The sequence below is a fragment of the Neoarius graeffei genome, chromosome 2 (genome assembly GCF_027579695.1).
Source record: "Neoarius graeffei isolate fNeoGra1 chromosome 2, fNeoGra1.pri, whole genome shotgun sequence".
NCBI lineage: Eukaryota > Metazoa > Chordata > Actinopteri > Siluriformes > Ariidae > Neoarius > Neoarius graeffei.
This window is the reverse complement of record NC_083570.1, coordinates 97,151,007-97,174,238: the sequence shown is the minus strand read 5'-3', so window position 1 is coordinate 97,174,238 and position 23,232 is coordinate 97,151,007. Positions and strand designations below refer to the sequence as shown.

Sequence of the window (23,232 nt, the reverse complement as noted above, 5' to 3'; positions counted from 1 at the left end):
TTCATCATCGTCCTTGACTTTGCACTGAGGAAAGCTGTTGAAGGAAGAGAATCAGAGCTTGGCTTCATGATTACCCCTCGGCATTCCTGGAAGCAGCCTGAAATGTATCTTACAGACTTAGACTATGCAGATAACATCACACTGCTTTTGAATGATATTTCCCAGGCACAAAGTCTTCTGGAACGTGTGGAAGAGGAATGCAGCTGCATTGGTCTTGAGCTTAATGCTGCAAAGACTAAAGTTTTAGTCTGTAACACTCCAAGCAACATACCACTTCGCTCCTGCCAAGGTCAATGTCTTGAGGTTTCTGGTTTCAAGTAGCTTGGTTCGTGGGTGAACTCATCTCAGACAGACATTAAGGTCAGGAAAAGCATAGCTTGGAAAGCACTCAACAACACAACAGATGTTTGGTGATCAAATCTATCTAGACAACTAAAGCTTCATTTCTTCTCAGCTACTGTCAAATCTGTTTTGCTTTATGGTTGCGAGGGCTGGACTCTCACAACTGCATTGGAGAAATCCCTAAATGGTACCTACACGTGCATGCTCCATAGGGTAGTTAACATCAGCTGGAGAGACTATATCACCAATTCTGAGCTGTACAGTGACCTTCCTGTATCTCAGACAAGATTGGCTACAGGAGGCTTGGCCTTGTTGGTCATGGCTATCACCACCCTGACCTTCCCGCAAGTCAGCTGGTGCTGTGGCTTCCAGCCCATGGTCATCTGAGAAGGGGCCACCTTCCAGCCACCTTTCTAGACACACTAATGAGGGACACTGGGGCTCAGAGTCTCTCTGAACTAACATTGTGCATCAACAATCGTGATGACTGGGCCGCTAGGCATATACCTCAGCTGAGGCTGCATTGATTGATTGATAAAAGCGTCCTTGTATGATAATTTTAATTTGTATGTCTTCAGATACTGCAATTCACAATAATATAAATATAACTTTTTCAAAAGTTGTCTTGGACACCTTTTACATAATCCTATACCAAGACTGTATAGACTTCTGTGAAGTGTTTTATGCAAATGAACAAACTAATATGGTCTCAAAATAGGAAATGTACAAATACCAGAACTTAAAATAGTCTAAAGGGCCGCACCCACGACAGAAAGCAGTAACAGTTGCTCTACGCCCACAAGAGAGAAATCTGGAGCTATGTCACATTGCTAGTCAGAACACTAGCATCTTTAGCAACATTGATTGCTCATGTGTTCCTTTTGCTTAAAAATCATGTATTATAAAACCAAGATTAAATGTTCTTAATGTTCTGGATATTTGAATCGCCTCAAGTTCTACTTTTCATAAAAATTCAAGCTTTTTTATTGAAAGAAGCTAAAATAACTTGCAAATAGGATGTATTTTTAGGCTTTATATCATATTATGTCTGTTTATTTAAAAAAAATAAGTCTCATAATATGAAATATTAGATAAATGAAGCTACATTGGAAATGTGCTCACATGCTTGGAGATCTTGTTTCCAGTGAAGTAATTACATTTGATATAAGTTGAAAGTGTTGTACGGAGTGTGTTTATATCTTGTTGCTATTAAAAACAAACAAACAAACAAACAAACAAACAAACAAACAAACAAACAAACACACTAAAGGGGATGCAAACTTTTGCACTCGACTGTATGTACATTTAATGTGGCCTGATGTTCTTTTCACTCTGTGTGTGTGTGTGTGTGTGTGTGTGTGTGTGTGTGTGTGTGTGTGAGCAGAGTGCAAACGTGAAAACGCCATCATCTGACAGTAAAGCCAACAAAAGGAAGAAGCTTGAGAAGAGAGGATCATGGGGAGGTACTGCAGGACTGATTTAGTGTAACTCTGTGTTCTCACGTTTTATAGACTCTGCATAGCACTAGTAAGCTAAATATAACAATGACGTGTGTGTCTGTGGCAGATGTGTCTTACCGGCAGATCACATTGTCAAGGCAGGAGTCTCAGATCTCGGTGAAATCCAGCAGCAGTGTCGAGTTGGGGTCGCTATCCAACAGATCAGAGGTGTTTGTGTGTGTGTGTGCGTGTGTGTGCGTGCGCACATGTATAACACACTCCACATCCTAATAACTGCTCAAGATTTTAATTGGAGTGTTATCTTTTTAAAAGAATAGTTTAACTGTGAAACTGAAATTCATGCAGTTTTTCAGCCAAGAAAAGTTTAACATGCTGTGTTTAGTTTGTGTGTTTTGCACTGGAGCTATGAAACTAACATTGGATTACAATTGCATTGCATGCATTTTCATTTTAGACTGAACTACATTACAAAACATATTTAACAGTTATTCCATGAAATCGAGTCATACATGAGCTGATAGCTGATGAGGCGCATAGCACCAAGTTGGCTATAATCCATGTACGACGAGATTGAGTGGAATAACTGTCTTATTCTATCCACATTCACTAGATTTTGAGAAACAGAGCATTTTTATTTATAATTTTTGCATATTCAATAAATAAAAACTTTAGACAAAATGTCCAACAAAATAATTTCTCCTGAGAATATAAACAAACCGGCAAAATGACAGTAGTAATTTGTGAAAAATACAATAATAATAATTCTAGAAAAATTAAAAAAGATACATTCTTACCATCAAATACTTTTATTTCATATTTTATTGCTTTTTTGTATTTTTTTGGGTTTTGTTTTCGAGTAGAATTTTTATTTCATCCTCAGTTGTTTCAGCAACATGCTCCGCCATTTTGTTTTTCTCTACTCATGGTATATGAGCTGATATCCTAGTAGTAGAGTAGCCAATCAGAGCATGTGATCGCTCATATCCAGTGAATGTGGATGGAATAATAGCTGTAAGATTTATTCCATATTTTGTTGCTTTCTTTTTGTTTGCTTTTTTTTTTTTTTATTATTATTACCATGAGTTGGCCTAGTGGTTAACATGTCCACCTCTCACCTGGGAGATCATGAGTTCTACTTGCAGTTGGGTCATACCAAAGAACATTATACAAATGGTACCTACTCCCATCAGGCAAGGCACGCTGCAATAAAGATGTGAGTAGGGAGTCAAACTCTCGTGGTTACCAGAGGACCTGCCCCTCACTGTAACCCTAGCTGTATAGACGAGAGGCCGAGGGCTATGTAAACGGAGATTAGCGCCTCCCAATGTACCCGACTGCATGGCATGGGAAGGATTTTAGACCTTTTTTTTGTATATTTTGGGGTTTTGTTTTCAAGTAGAGTTTTTATTTCATCCTTAGTTGGTTCAGCAGCATGCTCCGCCATTTTGTTTTTCTCTACTCACAGTATATGAGCTGATAGCCTAGAAGTAGAGTAGCCAATCAGAGCACTTCTCCTTTTAATATTATTATTGCATAAATAATTATAAGCTAAATAATCTCAGGCTTAAAATAAATGTAATTAATTTCATTACATTAAAGGTTGATGGTTTTCTTTTCTGTCTGGAAAAAAAAAACACTCTTAAAATAGCCATTACATGACATGTTGACATGTTTAGAAATAGTCAAGATAGTCAATATAGGCTGTTTTTAAAATAATTGTGTTTTATTTTGTTTATTTACTATTAATACAAGTATTTGACTTAAAGACCTCTTAGTTAAGACACTTTATGGATGGTGTCATTTATCTGATATCTGAAATTCTGAAATATTTGTAAAAAAAATAGTGTATTTAAAATCAGTGTGCAGCAGAAATTGATATCATGTAAATATATTTTGAATATGTTTTCAAACAAATTGTTGCATTCTATTGGCAGATAATCTTGCTTATTTGTAGATTTGAATCTTGTTATTAGTGAACATGTCTAGAAATAAGTTTAATTGCCTTGTATTTGTTGTATAATAATATCATCATGAGATATTGGATATTGTTTACTTTCCAATATTTTTTTGCAGTGTGCCACAATCAAATTCTGTTATTCATTCTTCCATCTGTCATTGCCTGATCAATTTATTTTATTATTATTTTTTTAAATCATCTTGCTCTCAGGACGGCTCCTGGAGCCCTGTCGGTTCAGAGCCGAACTCATCTGCTCGGGCGGATAAGTACTGCTGTGTGTTTATGCCCGATGGCACCGCCAGCCTGGCACCGGCTCGAGCCGGTCTGACTCTGCGTGACATGCTGAGCGGCCTGTGTGAGAAAAGAGGGTTCCCCATGAAAGACATCGTGATCTACCTACAGGGCAAGGATAAGGTCACACACGCACTGCCCTGATTTTAATACATAACGAGTCTGATGTCCATTGAAAATAAATGCACATATATGGAATTGATGTTGTGATCACTGTTTTTTATCAAGTAAATTACATCAGGTGGAGTAAACCAATGACTTCAGCAATGTTATATTTAAACCAGCTTGGTAATATGGGTACAGGCTGATGGCTGATGTAATCTACCGCCTTTGCAACAGCTGAATAATGTTTTCCTGTTGTGTTGTGCAGAATGTGTGTCGCAAACAACAGCCTCTCTCTTTGGACCAGGACAGTTCTATCCTGCAGGATCAGCAGGTCTGCCTGGAACTCAGAGTAACATTTACGTGAGTCCATCCGTCTCACACACAGTTTATTGACACCTTACATGAACCTGGAATATATTTCTATGATATTCCCAAGATGCATCACATTTTAAAAATGTGTAAATAAATAAATACACACACACAGATCAGCCATAACATTATGACCACCGAAAGACTGAAAGGTGACATGAATAACATTGATTATTTTGTTAGAAAGGCACCTGTCAAGGGGTGGGATATATTAGGCAGCAAGAGAACAGTCAGTTCTTGAAGTTGATGTGTTGGAAGTAGGAAAAATGGGCAAGCGTAAGGATCTGAGTGACTTTGACAAGGGCCAGATTGTGATGGCTAGATGACTGGGTCTGAGCATCTCCAAACTAATACATTTTGTAGGGTGTTCCCAATGTGCAGTGGTTAGTACCGAACAAAAGTGGTCCAAGGAAGTACAACCGGTGAACCAGCAAGAAGATTATGGGAACCCAAGGCTCAGTGATGAACATGAAGAATGAACGCTAGCCAACAGGGTCATGGGTGTCGAAGGCTCACTGATTCGCATGGAGCACAAAGGCTATCCCAACATGGTGTCATATATATATATATATATATATATATATATATATATATATATATATATATATATATATAAACACTTATTCCATGAAATCGAGTCATACATGAGCTGATAGCCAACAAGGTGCATAGCAGCAAGTTGTCTATAAGCCATGTACGATGAGATTGAGTGGAATAACTGTTTTATTCTATCCACATTCACTGGATTTTGAGAAATGGAGCACTTTTATTTTTTGCAAATTCGATAAATAAAAACTTTATATAAAACACCGACAAAATCATTTCCGCTTAGAAACTAAACAAGCCGGCAAAGTGACAGTAGCAATTTGTGAAAAATGCTATAATAATAATTCTTGAAAAATAAAATTAAAAAAGATACATTCTTACCATCAAATACTTTCATTCCATATTTTGTTGCTTTGTTGGTAATTTTCGGGGTCTTGTTTCCAAGTCGAGTTTTTATTTCATCCTCGGTTGGTTCAGCAACACAATCCGCCATTTTGTTTTTCTCTACTGATGGTATATGAGCTGATATCCTAGTAGTAGAGGAGCCAATCAGAGCATGTGATTGCTTTTATCTAGTGAATGTGGATATTATATATATATATATATATATATATATATATATATATATACACACACACACACACACACACACACACACACACACATATATATATATATATATATATATATATATATATATATATATATATATATATATATATATTAAAAGGCAATAGACTTTTTAAAAAATTATTTCATGCTTGAAATCATTTTTCTATTGATGGATTATTTAATTTAAAAAGTACATGCTTGAAGGAAGCAAAAATGTCTACCAGTAGAACAAAAACAGCATCACATTTGAAATCTTACACCCCAAAGTTGCTTATTTTCCTTTTAATAGCATGTTCCAAAGTGTTTTATTCCTCTTGTACAACAGCAATGTGACTTTTTAAATTAATGAAAGAACATCATGTCTTATTTATTATTTTTTACATTTATAGTTGTATTATATACTGTGGAACATCTGAACTAAAGTTAGTTCCTGTTATCACTTGTGCTATAGCAGCTATAAACAGTCATTCCCTCAGCAGTCGCTTATCCCCCACCCCACCCTGATGCTAAAATCCAGCTTGTCATGTTTCGAAGAAACCCCAAAGACATGATGGGAAAACTGGAAAAGATGCAGCTTTATATATCCTCACAGAAAACTTCACCATGTCAATAATTATACATGTGTGTGGTTTTTTTTTCTAAATTAAAGCTGATAATGTAGAGCATTTGTCCTGGAAGTCCCTGTATATGTAATGGAAATGCTAATGCATTAGAATGTAAGGTTTATATTGAACAGACTCAGTCAGAACTACTGGAAAAGCTGCTGTTGTACCGTAGAAAATGAATCAACCCATGGACCAATCAGATTCAAGAATTCAACAGTGCTGTGGCATATTGAGAAATGGACAGATTTGATGGTATTGAAAATATTTCCACATGCTAGCTTTTTGTAGTGATATAATTTCCTTTGTGTATGTGTGTGTGTGCATGTGTAGTTTGGAGATCGTGTTCACAGGGAAGACGATTGGCATCGTGGCCAAATCGAGTAAGACTCTGGGAGATGCCATTTCCTCTGTCCTACAGAAACACCATGTCCGACCACAGGATGCCGTCATCACTGTGGTGTGTATTGTGAGAGCTTTCTAAATTCTGCCTTATTTGCAGATTACCTGCTTTTATACTTTTTTTATTACACTTGCTGTAACTGTTGGAAGTTCTATATTGTGTAATCATTTCCTGTGATGCCTAATAACCATGTTCTGTCGTTCTGTCAGAGTGGATCGAAAGACCCCTTAAACATGGACGGCAGTCTGTTACCCCTGGCCAACAAGACTCTCTGTCTGGATCGAGTCAAAAGTGAGTCAGAAATCAGAGACCCCAAAACTGATATTTTGGTTTTTGGTTGCATTGACATCACATTTACGTGAACAACCATCGCTACCCTATACCTGGGGGAAAAGCGAACTTTGCTTACATACTATTCAAATACTGAAGCCAAGAGAAGATGGCCGGCATCTGTTGCTGTTGTCCGAAGAAAACTACAGCTAAAAAAGCTCTACTACCGGATTACTTGGATAATCTTAGTCAGAAAGAAGCAAAGGATAGATATATGCAGAAATTAGAGTTTATTAGCGGTTCTGATCTGTACAAAATTTCTTGAAATGACTGGAGTGATGGTGCAGATTTGTGGCCTAGCGTTAGCATTAGCGACAGTGCCTTGCAAAAGTATTCATCTCCCTTGGTGTTTGTTCTGTTTTGTTGCATTACAAGCTGGAATTAAAATGGATTTTTGAAGGGTTAGCATCATTTGATTTACACAACATGCCTACCACTTTAAAGGTGCAAATTGTTTTTTTTTTTATTATTGTGACACAAACAATAATTAAGATGAAAAAACAGAAATCTGGAGTGTGCATAAGTATTCACCCCCTTTTGTATGAAACCCCTAAATAAGAGCTGGTCCAACCAGTTCACTTCATAAGTCACATAATTAGTTGATTAAGATCCACCTGTGTGCAATCAAAGTGTCACATGATCTGTCACATGATGTCTGTATAAATCAACCTGTTCATGAAGGACCCTGATTCTGCAATGCTAATAAGCAAGCAACATGAAAACCAAGGAGCCTCCAAACAGGTCAGAGACAAAGTTGTGGAGAAGTATAGATCAGGGTTGTGTTATAAAAAATATCCCAAACTTTGAATATCCCAGGGAGCACCATTAAATCCATTATAGCAAAATGGAAAGAATATGTCACCACCACAAACCTGACAAGAGAAGGCTGCCCACCAAAACTCACAGACCGGGCAAGGAGGGCGTTAATCAGAGATGCAACAAAGACACCAATGATAACACTCAATCCAATTGAGAATTTGTGGCATAACTTGAAGATTGCTGTACACCAGTGCAACCCATCTAACTTGAAGGAGTTGAAGCAGTTTTGCCTTGAGGAATGGGCAAAAATCCCAGTGGCTAGATGTGCTAAGCTAATAGAGACATACTTGCAGCTGTAATTGTAGCAAAAGGTGGCTCTATAAAGTATTGACTTTGGGAGGGAATACTTATGCACACTCCAGATTTATGCTTTTTCATCTTAATTATTGTTTGTGTCACGATAAAAAAAAAAATGTACACCTTTAGAGTGGTAGGCATGTTGTGTAAATCAAATGGTGCGAACCCAGGAGCAGAGCTAAGGGGTGGCCGAGGGGCGTGGCCACCCCAGGGCACGCCTTGGCCCCGCCCTGGCCACCCCAGGGCCGGACAATAAAATTTATAAAACCGATATGTCCCACAAAATGTTAGTTCCACCCGCTGGATTTTTGTTCCGCCTATTTGGTTTCTGCGGGGATGCATATTACCGTAGCGCATAAACATTTCGCGTGTTCAAGCAGCAGGTGGTATCAGATAGTCATGCTCTAGTCCGACAGCACAACAACCTACGAACTACGTGAACGTGCGATTAATTTGGGATGCAAGTTATTCATCTCTTGTACTCTCTTCAAGTTTTCTCACTTTGTAGACATACAGTTACAATTCTGTCCTCAGACAATTCAGAGTTTCCAGAAATCTCCCGAGTTTCCAGAAATCTCCACTTTGCCCGGAGTTTTCGAAAGTATCCATTTTCAGTGACTGAAACCTTCGTTTACATGTAAATGCAACCGTATAGATAAATATGCATCTTTATAGATATCCGGCTACAGTGGGATTTGTGCTGTGTGCACACATAGATAGATAGATAGATAGATAGAGAGATAGATAGATAGATAGATAGATAGATAGATAGATAGATAGATAGATAGATAGATACTAGATTGATAGAACGCAAAACGTCGGTGGTTTTTGATTGTATGACTCAAAAGAGAAAATTACGTTGGCAAGTTAGCTGTCTGTGAATCACTTTGCTCACTCTAACCACAGAATACAACTTTTAAAGTTAATGTTTGTCTGTTACATGAAAATATAGAGATGTTGTGTGTTACTGGTGGAGGTACACATTGATGAATAATTGTCACACTCATACATACACAACACTCATGCATTCTCTCAACACACACTCTCCCCCTACCCCTCTCATGCACCACATTTCTATATTTATATGTAACACACTCACTCATACACGACACTTATGCACTCTCTTAACACACTGTATATCTCACTCTCACACACACAATTTGTGCACTACATTTCTATATTTACATGTAACATTCATACACTCTCAACACAGACATACAACTCATGCGCAAAAAAATATTTAAATGTAACACTCATGCACTGTCTTGACATTCTCTCTCTCTCTCACTCATATATGAACACATACTTCACTCTCTTAACACACACTATGTCTTTCTCTCACTCACTATAAGATACAACTCATGCACTCTCAACACACACCCTCTCTTATACACACACACCACTCATGCATGATGCACTACATTTCTATATTTACATGTAACACACTGACTGGTATACACAACACTCGTGCACTCTCAACACACACAACACTCATGCACACTGAACATACACTCTCTCTTTCACACACACAACTTATGCACTTCATTTTTGTATTTACATGTAACATTTCTTCACACACACACACACACACACACACACACACACACACACACACACACATTTTGTAACTCAACACATTTAGTTTGTACAGTACTTACAATGGACAATATCACAACATGTTGTAAGTGTTTACATATGTTGTATGTATGAGTTAAGTATACAAGTATTTTCCTTTTCCTGAGCAAAGCACTCTTTATTCAAGCCTGACTAATATCCTTACTACTTCCCAGGTGCCTGGGACAGGTGATCTTTTAGTTTTTACTTTTGCATTTTAGTAGTGATCATTAAAATCCTGATGCTTAACTAGAGCAAACAAGTTGGATGGTTTCTTTGTTTTGCAGATGCTTTATGTTACATAAATAAATTAATACATTAATTTCTGACCTCTTGGCTCACATGGGTTTTGTTCATGAGTTAGGCACCAGATATGCCACCAGATATGCCACCAGATACAGCTTAATACAGGAAATCAGGAAACCTAGCTAATTCAAAATTTCCCGGGGGAGGACCCCGCCCCCTTATTTAGTCACAGCATGGCCACCCCTTGTATATCCTTGGCCCCCCTTTGCCACCCCATGTAAAAAATCCTGGCTACGCCACTGTGCAAACCCCCAAAAAATCCATTTCAATTCCAGCTTGTAATGCAACAAAACAGGACAAACACCAAGGGGGATGAATACGTTTGCAAGACCCTGTACATGTTGGAATATACCTTCTTTTTCCCAAAGAGTCCCAACACGTCAAGAACAGTTAAAAAAAAAAACCCTACAAAAGCAAGAAAACCTTCTTTGTGTAAAGACTTTTTCCCGACATCAGCTTTTGGGAACAGAGTGTTGCGAAAGCCAAAGTATTTACTCTCAAAGGACTCCAACCTGAACTGTGGGCTGGACGGTATTCCCTCCCACCCCTCCATGACTCAGCAACTCCAAGGACATCAAGTTACAGAGCTATTTGCACTCTATCATTTATACAGTGATACTTATTTTTGTTAAAACAATATCTGAAGTGTTATTTGTAAAATAAAAAAATATCTTGCTCTAAACTTTGAAACAATATTGTAAGATTTAATTTTAATTTCACCTAATAGCGGATGGTCCAATAATTACAAACACTAACAGAATCAGCACATTCCAGTTGTAGCTATAGTCATATAGTAACTATAATCACCCTTGTAATAATAATTTCAATAAATGGTTAATGTTCAGTTCCCTCTTCATTTATACTCAATTCAAAAGGCACAACTGAGCCATACAGGTTGATCAGTGTGTAATGGACAGTAACAATTTTATCCAAAACAGTTTTTCCTGACTCAGTCGATTTATTTCCATTTCATATGCATGCAGCTGTTGTAAAGTTCAGTGTGTTTGTGTCGAACTCTCTCGAACTGTAGGGTCATTACTACACTCTGGCTCCATGGTGATATTTTGCACAGGACTGTGTTCCTCTGATAACAGAAACAAAGCTTCAGCGCTCTCTGCTCTTAATCTTTTCTGTTCTTTCAGGATATATCATGCATGTCGCCCCTTGTTGAGTTTTTTACTGAGTTATGTCCAAGGTGTTTAAAACCAATCTGGGTTTTCTGTGTCGAATAAGGAAGCTGCTTCACCTGTAAGAAAATCAAACACTTTCATGAAGAAGCTAACTCGAAAGCGAACAGAAAAAATAAAACGAGATTCTTAAGTAAACTCTTCCATCCTCACTTCCGACTTTCTATTTTTTAAAAATACATTTTAAATACAATCGTGAATTTCACTGGAGTTTTCAGGCTTAGCTCCTCTCATCATATTCTCTTTAACCACTCATTTCTTCATTCTTCTTGAAGCATTTGCTTTTCTTTGTTAACATTTTTCTTGATAACAGGGAGACGGTAATACCTTTTATCTATTTCTCGATTTGAACAACCAAAAATGGCACAAAAATGAAACATATTTAAGACAGATTAAGCCTTGCTTACACGAAAGACAGTGTCTGTTTGACCCCCAGGTAGAATTATCATGTGACGTGTGATGTCATGTGCAAGGGGTCAGTTTGAATGTCTTTTACTCTTCGTCAGCTCTCCTGTCTTCATGTGTTTAGCTTGTAAATCTTTAAATGCGTAAATGTTCAGCTCACAAACGCACTTCATAGCCTTACAGGCCAAAAGCGTTCCATCTAGCTTCTAAGAGTTTAAGTTGGTTTCTCTGAGGAACCTTTAATCTGCAGGGTGGCACGGTGGTGTAGTGGTTAGCGCTGTCGCCTCACAGCAAGAAGGTCCGGGTTCGAGCCCCGTGGCCGGCGAGGGCCTTTCTGTGTGGAGTTTGCATGTTCTCCCCGTGTCCATGTGGGTTTCCTCCGGGTGCTCCGGTTTCCCCCACAGTCCAAAGACATGCAGGTTAGGTTAACTGGTGACTCTAAATTGACCGTAGGTGTGAATGTGAGTGTGAATGGTTGTCTGTGTCTATGTGTCAGCCCTGTGATGACCTGGCGACTTGTCCAGGGTGTACCCCGCCTTTCGCCCGTAGTCAGCTGGGATAGGCTCCAGCTTGCCTGCGACCCTGTAGAACAGGATAAAGCGGCTAGAGATAATGAGATGAGATGAGACCTTTAATCTGTCTATATAGAACCCTATAACAGAAGAACCTAGAATCAGCAACCAAAGAACCCTTGCACCTTTTTGAGACAGGCCCTCATGCCTGACTTTAATCTTGCAAGCCAGGCTCGTCACTTCGTTACTTGTAACGATCCTTAACATCCAATTACACTGCGGCTTCTCCACACCAAATCCAGTGATGAGCTTCCTTCATCCCTAAATGTGCGCTGCAAAAGCAAAGACTTGGTGGTCTTACTTTTTGAGTAAACGACAAACCCTTCCTTCAGGAAAGTTACTTCAAAACTGTTCTAAAGTCTTTTAGACCAACAGCACTAGGCACTGAGTCATTTTTTTTATTGGATATTGATGTATCAAAGATTTTTCATGCTATAAAGTCTGTGTACATGTTTCATCAGCATTACTCTGGTGGTGTAAAGTGTCACTTGTCTGAGTGTTTTTTATTTTGTGCTGCTCCCGGTTCAGGTGAAGGTGACGCCAAGGGAAGTCCAGCTATAGAACGAGGCCGAATGAGTGGCAAGCCCAAAAATGAGATGGAAGGTAAGTACGATCAATATTCACTTATCATTGGGTAGCAGCCATGGCCTGAAGGTTAGAGAAACAGTCTTGGGCCCACAGCATTGCTGGTTTGAGTCCTGGGACCAGCAGGAAAAATGTGAGGGGAGTTGAGTGAATGAACAGCATGTTCCCCTCCCTCTGTATCATGGTATCCTTGAGCAAGGCACCTAACCCCCAACTGCTCCCTGGGTGCTGTAGCATGGCTGCCCACTGCTCACTTGTGTGTTCACTGCTTCAGATGGGTTAAATGCAGAGGAGGTATTTGAGTGTACATGTAACAAATAAAGGCTTCTTCTTCATTACATGCCAAATAAACATTAAAGACACCACTGTGCTGCTATAGACTTTACATTGTTTCTGCTGCTGCTATTGAGACTGTTAACATTTGGTTCTTTGTAATTAGCATTGAGAAGAGTTGCTGCTAGCATACATTGCCGTAGTCTGAGTTTTTCATAGTTGGCTGATCAATGACACAAAATACAAGTCAGGTCTTGCTAAATGTGCTGAGGGGGGAAAGGGAAAAAAAAGTGTCCACTGAAGTGAGTCACGTCATCAGCCTGTCAGTTGTCATTGTTTCAGACGAAGCCAGTGCTGTTTGCGCCCTTTAGGGGAAGCAAAGCAAAGAATTTTAACAGCACTAACCCAGAGGAAGCTGGTGGTTTTTATAATGGGAGAAGCATGGCTGTCTGTCCCCAGACAAGACCAGCGGTACATATGCTTATTCCCAGCACTACTAGTCAACCAATCAACTATACTAAGACAGATGCAAGGATCTGTTTTTGCTTAATGACATCTGAATTAAAAATCAGTCCCAGGCATTGTTCTGCACTAGTGTTTAATTCTCTCACCCTCACCTCTTAAGTAAGACCATTAAAAAAACATTAAAAAAAAAATTTAAAGTCAACAGTATTAACAACAGAGGGGAACTGTCAGGGCTTTCTAGGCCTTCAGAGAAGGCCCACACATATCAACATTTCAAATGCTATATTTAATTTCTTTAATTTTTTAATTGCTTTCATTCTTTCATAATTTCATTATAATTATTCTCTTCTAATTCGGCCTCATTTTCTTTCAAATTTGCTTCAGAAATGAAAGGGTGACTGTCCTGAAAACATTAGAGTTACCAGTGAGATTTTTTTGTTTGTTAGATTAGATTAGATTAGATAGAACTTTATTGATCCCTTTGGGTGGGTTCCCTCAGGGAAATTAAAAAAATATTGTCTCTAGGCTGAGAAGAGCTTAGAGCTGCTCACTCATTGGCTAGGACTTCATTGCTGGGACAGAAGGCCATGGAAGTGTATGTTTGTGTAGGAAGTGACAGATGAATTAACCAATTGGATTTTGATTTATAGTGGGAGGGACCAAAAAATGATCACCCTACACCTTCTTGAAGGCCAGCGTGAACTTAACCATGAGTCGGCGCCGTTGGCGCAGCAGTGAAGTCACCTTCACTGTGTAGTGTTTATCAGTAGTGTTAGTGAATGCTAATAAAGCAGTCAAGCCAGTGCTATAGAGAGCAAGTAGCACAGGCTAACGACCGAGAAACTAAGATTTCTGTCTCCAGACTCTTCTTCCATGCATGCTCACCACAGTATTTTTCACTCAGACTTAAATACTAATTTCCCTGTGTAATTTACGTAGTTACTTTTAAAATCAATTGACAGCTACATACAGCGGAGCGACCTGGCAGCCTGCCGCTAATCCCTTGCAAAATCCTTTGCCCTGTTGCTTTTTTAGTGTGTCTGGCTAAGTTTTGGCTGAGCTGGAGTGCCAGCTATATACAGTACCGGTAGTCATGGTTCACCACTAATTAACAATGACTGCCATCCTTCACTAAAAAGCAGCTAAGCTCCTGAAATAATCAAACTGAGCATTATACTTAGAATTTGTTTACAATATTTAACACTGTAGCAGAATAAAAAGCCTCATCCATGTCCCTGCAGTTGACTGACTGGTGCTGATATGTTTAAGTTGGAGATGTCTATCATGTTCATTACTGTTGCAGTGATTGACACTGGCTATGAAAACCCACCCCTGAAGCACTCTTGGACTCGCAGTGAAGCTCAAAAGCCTATTGTCCAATGAGTGTTTGGCTTTGCTGCATTTAAAACACAGTATAGTTGAATATGCTATTGAAGCCTATTGAAACCATGTGATGACGGACAATGGAGTGTGATACTGCAGGGAGATATTTTGATATTTAGATTCACTAAAGTACTGAGCGAATGACCTAGTGATGAATAAAACAGACACATTGGTAAACATTTCATTGGGGAATTTTAAGCCTTTGTCACATGTACATTAGAGCACAGTGAAATTCTTTTTCTGTATTTAACCCATCTGGGTATGTGAGCACAAATACCTAGAGTAGTGGGCAGTTATGCTTACGAGCCTTGCTCAATGGGTGGCATGGTGGTGCAGTGGTTAGCACTTTTGCCTCACAGAAAGAAGGTTTTGGGTTTTGCAAAATTCTGGGTTGCCCCCAGACTTCCATGTCGAATTTGGTGAAGATCCGTCGAAAAATGCTGATGTTAACCCAAGACAAACAAAAATCCAAACATCCACCACCCAGGGGCTCACTGAGGACCCCCTGGGGCCAAATATGGAATTTCTGAGTTTTGCCAAATTGTGGCTATTTCCTGTACCTGCGTGCCAAGTTTAGTAAAGCTCTGTCGAGAGTTTGTATTGATAAATGTAACATGAAAGGCATTGAGGGAGGGGATGGGCAGATGTTGTGCCCCCCCAGGGACCTCCCTGGGGCCAGTACATGAATTTTGTTTATATCTGAAAAAAATTCTGGGTCATCCCCGGACCTACTTGCCAAATTTGGTGAAAATCCATCGAGAAATGGTGACGTTAGTTCAAGACAAACAAACCAACAAGCAAACAAACAAACTTTGCTGTTTATTATATAGATAGATGGGGGCCACTGTAATTGGTGCGAGCTGTAGTGTTTTCCCAGCCATAATGTATGTACATATCTATCTATCTATCTATCTATCTATCTATCTATCTATCTATCTATCTATCTATTGCTATGGCAAAAGCTAATAAATTAAATCTTCCCTTCAGCCATTTCTGCTCATCCAGGGAATCGAACCAGTGACCTTTTGGTCCCAAAGCCGCTTCTCTTCTCTTAAAGGTCATTGTCGCATTTTACTGACATTTTTTGGGAGGCTGGGCTTTCTGAGTAGTCTTAAAGCAATCACTTGAGATTTACATCATACAAACAAGTACAGTGAGTAAGAAAAGCTAGCAGAACTAGATGGATAGTACACAGAGGCAATGAGGCACCAAACTGTCCAGACCACGTTTAACCGATACCAAAATTACAAGAGCCATCTGAAAGCTAAGGAATCATGACCAAAGTGATGGAATTTATTGAGCTAGCTTACCAGCCGAGTGGCACGGTGGTGTAGTGGTTAGCACTGTCGCCTCACAGCAAGAAGATTCTGTGTTCGAGGCCAGTGGCCGATGAGGTCCTTTCTGTGTGGAGTTTGCATGTTCTCCCTGTGTCTGTGTGGGTTTCCTCCAGGTCCTCTGGTTTCCCCCACAGTCCAAAAACATGCAGGTTAGACTAATTAGTGGCTCTAAATTGACTGTAGGTGTGAATGTGAGTGTGAATGGTTGTTTGTCTCTGTGTGTCAGCCCTGTGATGACCTGGCGACTTGTCCAGGGTGTACCCTGCCTTTCGCCCGTAGTCAGCTGGGATAGGCTCCAGCTTGCCTGTGACCCTGCACAGGATAAGTGGTTACGGATAATGGATGGATGGATAGATAACCAGCCATTCTCATTTATTGAGGATGTGAGGTTCTGACACTGAGGAATGAGTGTCACCTAGTGATGGACTAAGTAGAAACCTTCATAATTCACAAATCATTCTTTGTGCCCTGTTGCTGAATCTCTACCATCTTGTCGTCTTTCAGGTCTGGTGGAGATGCTGACCCGCATACAGTGCAGCCGGGCTGATGACCAGCGTGGCTTATTAACCAAAGAACAATTGGCGCTGCCCTTGTTCTTACAGATCCCTGCACAGCAGAGCAAGGAAAAGAGTGAAGAACAGAACCCTGAGAACATACAGGAGAGCCGCTCAAACACACAAACGAAAGCAGCAGATAAGGGGAAACCCTGCATGAATGGAGATCATAAAGACTCTAATGAAGAGAAGAGTAAAACAGAACAAAGTGACTGTGCAGGTTCTGCAGAGGAGATGTCACATTGAGGACATGTGTGTGTGTGCTTGTTGTGTGTATGGAACAGTCTTCATATTTAGCATATTCTCACACACATTATTTGATGAAGACTGTAAACTGTGACACTGTTTATTTTGTAAAGACAAAAGAGGAGCAAAGAGAACTCTGTGCAGAGACATCTGAGATTTGTGTTGTGTATTTATTTTGTCCTTTTGTGTTTTTATGATCAAGCATGCTCATACTATATTTATTTTTTAGTATTGTTTGATGCACTTGCACATGCTTTATATGAGATTTTTATTCACTTATGAATTTTTCACTTGAAGTAATTTGTCCCAAAATAACAGAATTAACTTTTTCTGAAAGATTTGTGTTTAATATGTCTGTTTTGTTGTCTGCATTGGTACCTTTGCTCTTCAGGTCTAATACAGTCTGATACTGGAAGATGAACTGTGAATGATCTCCATGTCTAAACTTATTAATATACAGAGGTATCAAAAAAATTACTTGAATAAAGGTTGTTATTACCTGCATTTTAAATACTCAAAATGTAAACTGTTTAAACTGAATTAGATATTGTGTTTATTTAAAAAAAATTTCTCCCACTTGTAGGTACATTCCACTAAGAAACTACATTTCCCATCAGGCCACTTCCGCGTTGACCTGCGTCATGCCGGGGCGGGGTCACCGCTGCATACAGGGAAGCATAAAACAATGGGACAATGCTTCCATCTTTGTCTCTCGTGTCTGGATTTCAAGGAATCTAGACGCACAAAAGAGATGCTCTCCACCAAAAAGACATCTTTTTCTTTCTTTCTTGCAAGATCCATCACTCAGCGCGATTTTCTTTCTTACCCTTGGCCAAGGTAAACTCCAGAGTCGCGCGATCTTTAAACTCAACCTGAGTTACAACCAGTTTATTCGTATTAGAAGTGACGTCACGACTGCAGCCCAGGCAGTTAAAAGTTAAGAAGCGATTGAATCCTTTTTAACTCAAAAGCGCTGTGCATCTTATTCTGATCAGAGACTTTTCCTCACGAACGCTGCAGTTCGGACCAAGAATCCTCTGCTTTCCACGGGAACCACCCAAGTGCTCCGCTGGACCAGAAAGTTCTCTACGCCTCCATCACGAGCGGCTCACGTGCTCCAACGGCAAGGCCCAAAACTACACCGGCGAATATTTCTTCATATCTTGCTAAAGGCAGGATTAAGTAAGATTTTGGCATTTGGGCATAATTAAGATAGTCTTAGGAATTTGCTTTTATTGAAATAGTGTGAATTTAAACCCAGGTTTATCTGTTACACTGTTAAACATGCAGCGTGTTGAATTGTTCTGTTTTTGTTTTAATCTCAATTGTTTTAATAGACAGGCTGTGCATGCTTCTCTCTCTCTTATTCTTACTAACATTTTAATTTCATTATTATACATCTTGATCTCATCAAGATTTCAGTGGATTCAGTATGGTTATGAGCTAGTGGGTTAGCTACAGCTTCCCTTTGTCTTTAGCAACACGTGCTCAGTAGGCCTCACCAGGCCTAACAAACACACTTTAGCTAGGCCATAGGGCCTTTCACAAACACACACTAGCAACATAAGGCTAATCTAGGCCTCCACCATGTGTAGTTAGCTACACGAGGCTAAACACATGGTCAAGTCATTCCCACACACACAAGCACACATTAGCAACAGAGCTAATCCTTTGTTCTATTTCGATAACATTCCTTTGTTTTAGCTAGCAACAAGCTAGGCCACACACACACACACCACACATAAACACACACACACATATATACACCTCACTGCTTGTATATATTGATTATTATTTTTATCTTTGTATAATAAATTCATTTATTATCAAAGCTGTGTGTATTCATCTTGTTGGTGTGAACAATATCTGAAGTCCCCAATCTCTCAAAGAATTCAAAAAGGTGCAGATTTATGTAATATAATAAGTGATCAATAATAATTTGGAAATATACCATAATCTAGCTGTTTGGTAATTTATCCAGGATTAATGGTATGATTCACTAAATGATTCACTTGAATGATTCAATGAGACTGATTCTATGGTATGATTCAATTCAAATGAGTCAAAGTAAACGATTCAATGGGATTGATTCATTTTAATTATTAACCTTCAAATTTAATGAGACTGATTTAATGAGATTGATCACTTAATTTCAATAATTAACTGATTGCACCCACACACTGCATGTGATCTACTTTCATAAACAAATTTATAACTTCAGTTTGTAGGACAGGTTATAAAGGTTAAGATTCGATTTAAGGCAGGATTAATGTTTAAACTTTCTCTTAAAACTTCATTATTATGAAATCAGATTTATTTATTAATTTACTTAGGGAATGTAAGAAGAATAAGCAGTACTTACCGAAAGATAATTGGTTGTCGCCCAAATACGATTGAATACTCAAATTAATTTCATATAAGGAATAAAACATTACTGATCTTGCAATTATCGGTGATTATTATACATACAGGATACTTTTCGATGGAATAAAAACATGTATCCTATTCCCTTCTAGCAGGTTCCATTCATTTGGTTTGATAGCATGACATATTGTTAGCATATCGCTTATCCTACGTGTATTACATCACTCTACGCAATGTTGAATGAACACTGAATATGGTTTATGATATTGCATGGTTGTCAAGATAATATGACATCACACATCAGAGATGTAAAACGTCCGTGCTAGCAAGCGACTGTGACAATTTGTAAACAAACATAGCCGCCAGGTTTGCTTTGTTAAATACAGAAGATTTTGAGAGAATTTTGAAAGTGAAAGACACATTGAATACCTGAAAGGGATGTGTATGTATAATAATAATAATAATAATAATCTCATCTCATTATCTCTAGCCGCTTTATCCTGAGCTTATCCCAGTTGACTACGGGTGAAAGGCGGGGTACACCCTGGACAAGTCACCAGGTCATCACAGGGCTGACACATAGACACAGACAACCATTCACACTCACATTCAAACATACGGTCGATTTAGAGTCACCAGTTAACCTAACCTGCATGTCTTTGGACTGTGGGGGGAAACCGGAGCACCCGGAGGAAACCCACGCGGACACGGGGAGAACATGCAAACTCCACACAGAAAGGCCCTCGCCGGCCACGGGGCTCGAACCCAGGACCTTCTTGCTGTGAGGTGACAGTGCTAACCACTACACCACCGTGCCACCCAATAATAATAATAATAATAATAATAATATTGGATGGCTTTTTTCATGGTATATCGGATGTATTTAATTCAGCTAGCACGATATTGAACGAGTCGAAGATAAGTACCATACCAGTACCCAATATTACCATACCATACCAGTACCAGCCAATATTATTTAAATAATCAACAGTACCTATGTTAACATGCACACTAATATCCCAATATTATTCCAAATACGACAATATTCAGAATTAGACACGGGCAGCGCTGTAGTCGAGTCACTAAACCTTGAGTCCAGTCTCGAGTCCCCAGTGTTCAAGTCCAAGTCATTAAAAAAAAAATTTGAGTCAAGTCTAATTGGAGTCTGAGTCCTAGTCCAACACTCCAACCACCCCATTTGATGGTGGCTGTTTCAGTGCCATTAACATTAGTTTGTTCTTGAACATGACGTATGAACAGGTGAATGCGCTTCTCTTTGTCAGGGAGTGTGAAGTATTCTGTCAGAGAAGGTTGGGAAATGGATGTAAGTGCAGAAGGTGTGTTTATTAATACAAGTGAAGACGGTAAACAATCCAGAACAGCAGGCAAAATCGTAAAATTGAAACAGGTAATAGGTCGAGCGAGGCACAAACAGGCTATCATAGACTCAGCAGGATCAAAGATGAGAAACAGGAAATCAGGGATCAGGAAGCCAAACAAGGAAATAAGGCTCGGTAATGTGTCAGCAATGCAACTCAATACTTCGCAAAGTAAGTGTGTTTTCACAGTTTTTATATAGGCGCGCTGATTGCACCTTAATCCTGTGCAGGTGTGAGTTTACAGCACGCGTGTGAGAGTCTGCTTGGCATGCACGCTGTCCAGAGCGCGTCCAAGAGTCTATCTGATGCCCGTGCCAAGGTGCGCAGGTATGACACCCTTGCACGAAATTATTACAGAATTAATGTAGATATAAATATCTTATGCCTAATTATTATGACGTTACAAAAAATAAAGAAAAAATCCAAGTCCTCGTCTCCAATTTATGAGTCCGAACTTGTGCAGTTAATGCACGAGTCCGAGTCCGAGTCGAGAAACGAGTCCTTAAAATTAGGGCACGAGTCAGACTCGAGTACTACAAGATTGGATACGGGTCATGTAAACGGCATATTCTGTTTTAGCATTTTCTGATTAAGATGTGGGATATGGGTTTTAGGGGCATTCTTTGGACATGTATACAGTGCATTTGGAATATGTTTCTTATTTGGGGTTTTTAGAGCCTGTTGCCTGTTTACAGTTAGCTTTGTGTGTTGTACACAACAATCGGTGTATGGACGGTTGCACGTAAATGTGAATATTAGTGGAACATTCATTTTCATTCGCTATGTAAACAGCTTAGTAGGAATAAGGGAAAAAAATGGAATATTTTGGGGTTGTAAATATAGTGAATGCTACAATGTGATGTGATGTGATGTGATGGCGTCCAGATGTGGACCAGAGTTTCTGTTGTTTTCTCCCACCCCATAATGACATGTACTGAAGTGTTTTATTCCTTTGGCACCTCAGCAACTTGCCAATGCGAGCAATTAAATTTATTTACTCAAATGCATGTACACTTTATGAATTTATAGTTACATTTAATGCAGTGGAACACCCAAGAAACACATTTACTTCCTGTTATAACTTGTTATAACAGACACAAATAGTCATTCACTTGTCACACTTCTCCCACACCGCTTGCTTGAAGTTAAGACGACAAATGCAGCTTACAAGTGTGCTACCTAGCAACTGCAAAGCCCTCTGCATCAAAAATAAATAAATAAATAAATACATTTACAGCTTTAGCACTTACTGTGAATGCTGACACTGGAGATTCCTTCCATAAATGCTTGAAATTTATGAAACACTCCTTCACAGAAAACTTCACAGTATCAAGTTTTTCATTCAAATATCTGATATAATAAATCAGTACATCGAGTGATTTGAAAGGAAGATGGAAATACTGTCAGAGCTGCCGTTATCTCTGGTCAATCAGAAGAGACTTCAACAGCACTGTAGTAGAAATCTCATCTCATTATCTCTAGCCGCTTTATCCTGTTCTACAGGGTCGCGGGCAAGCTGGAGCCTATCCCAGCTGACTACGGGCGAAAGGCGGGGTACACCCTGGACAAGTCGCCAGGTCATCACAGGGCTGACACATAGACACAGACAACCATTCACACTCACATTCACACCTACGGTCAATTTAGAGTCACCAGTTAACCTAACCTGCATGCCTTTGGACTGTGGAGGAAACCGGAGTACCCGGAGGAAACCCACGCGAACACGGTGAGAACATGCAAACTCTGCACAGAAAGGCCCTCGCCGGCCACGGGGCTCGAACCCGGACCTTCTTGCTGTGAGGCAACAGTGCTAACCACTACACCACCGTGCCACCCCTGTAGTAGAAATATAATGAATAAATAAAGTAAAGACAAGAATTAATGTTTGAGCTTTGCAGTGAGAACTTCAGAGGTCTGAGGGAAAGGTAATTGTCGAAGAATACATCTCATTTCATCTCATTATCTCTAGCCGCTTTATCCTGTTCTACAGGGTCGCAGGCAAGCTGGAGCCTATCCCAGCTGACTATGGGAGAAAGGCAGGGTACACCCTGGACAAGTCGCCAGGTCATCACAGGGCCCGAAGAATACATTGTTGTTATTATTATTTATCATGTATTTTTTTTATTTAATATACTTTGATAAAACACGACCTTCCTAAATGCTTTCCACCTCTGCTGCTATCTAACTGTTTCTCAGAATTAATATTGCATGAATTCAAGCATGGACTCATCACATCAGAGACTTAGTGCTTCCTGTTTCAGCAGGAGTGAGGAACAGATCACTTCTCTCATCTAATTAGTTGTGTTTTAATATCACCATGTTAATAACTTTTTTTTTAGCAAGAGTTCTCTAGTTGGTTACAAAAGCCAGCAATGGGAACTTGGTGTTTCATAACTCCCAGTTAAATGATTAAATGAGTGTTGAGGTGG

At 39.3% G+C, this 23,232-nt stretch overlaps 1 protein-coding gene across 3 annotated transcripts in view; it reads left to right on the top strand.

The window, feature by feature from the left end:
- rgs14a (regulator of G protein signaling 14a) overlaps positions 1-18,891 on the top strand; it is a 48,248-nt gene extending 29,357 nt beyond the window's left edge. For all 3 annotated transcript variants that reach the window (XM_060915240.1, XM_060915241.1, XM_060915242.1), the window contains 9 exons: positions 1,727-1,805; positions 1,909-2,009; positions 3,970-4,173; positions 4,421-4,515; positions 6,618-6,744; positions 6,897-6,978; positions 12,746-12,820; positions 16,765-17,522; positions 17,644-18,891. In XM_060915240.1, coding sequence (XP_060771223.1) covers positions 1,727-1,805; positions 1,909-2,009; positions 3,970-4,173; positions 4,421-4,515; positions 6,618-6,744; positions 6,897-6,978; positions 12,746-12,820; positions 16,765-17,060 — 1,059 coding nt within the window. In that variant the 3' untranslated portion in view covers positions 17,061-17,522; positions 17,644-18,891. The remainder of the gene's footprint in view (positions 1-1,726; positions 1,806-1,908; positions 2,010-3,969; positions 4,174-4,420; positions 4,516-6,617; positions 6,745-6,896; positions 6,979-12,745; positions 12,821-16,764; positions 17,523-17,643) is intronic.
- Positions 18,892-23,232: the final 4,341 nt, after the last annotated feature.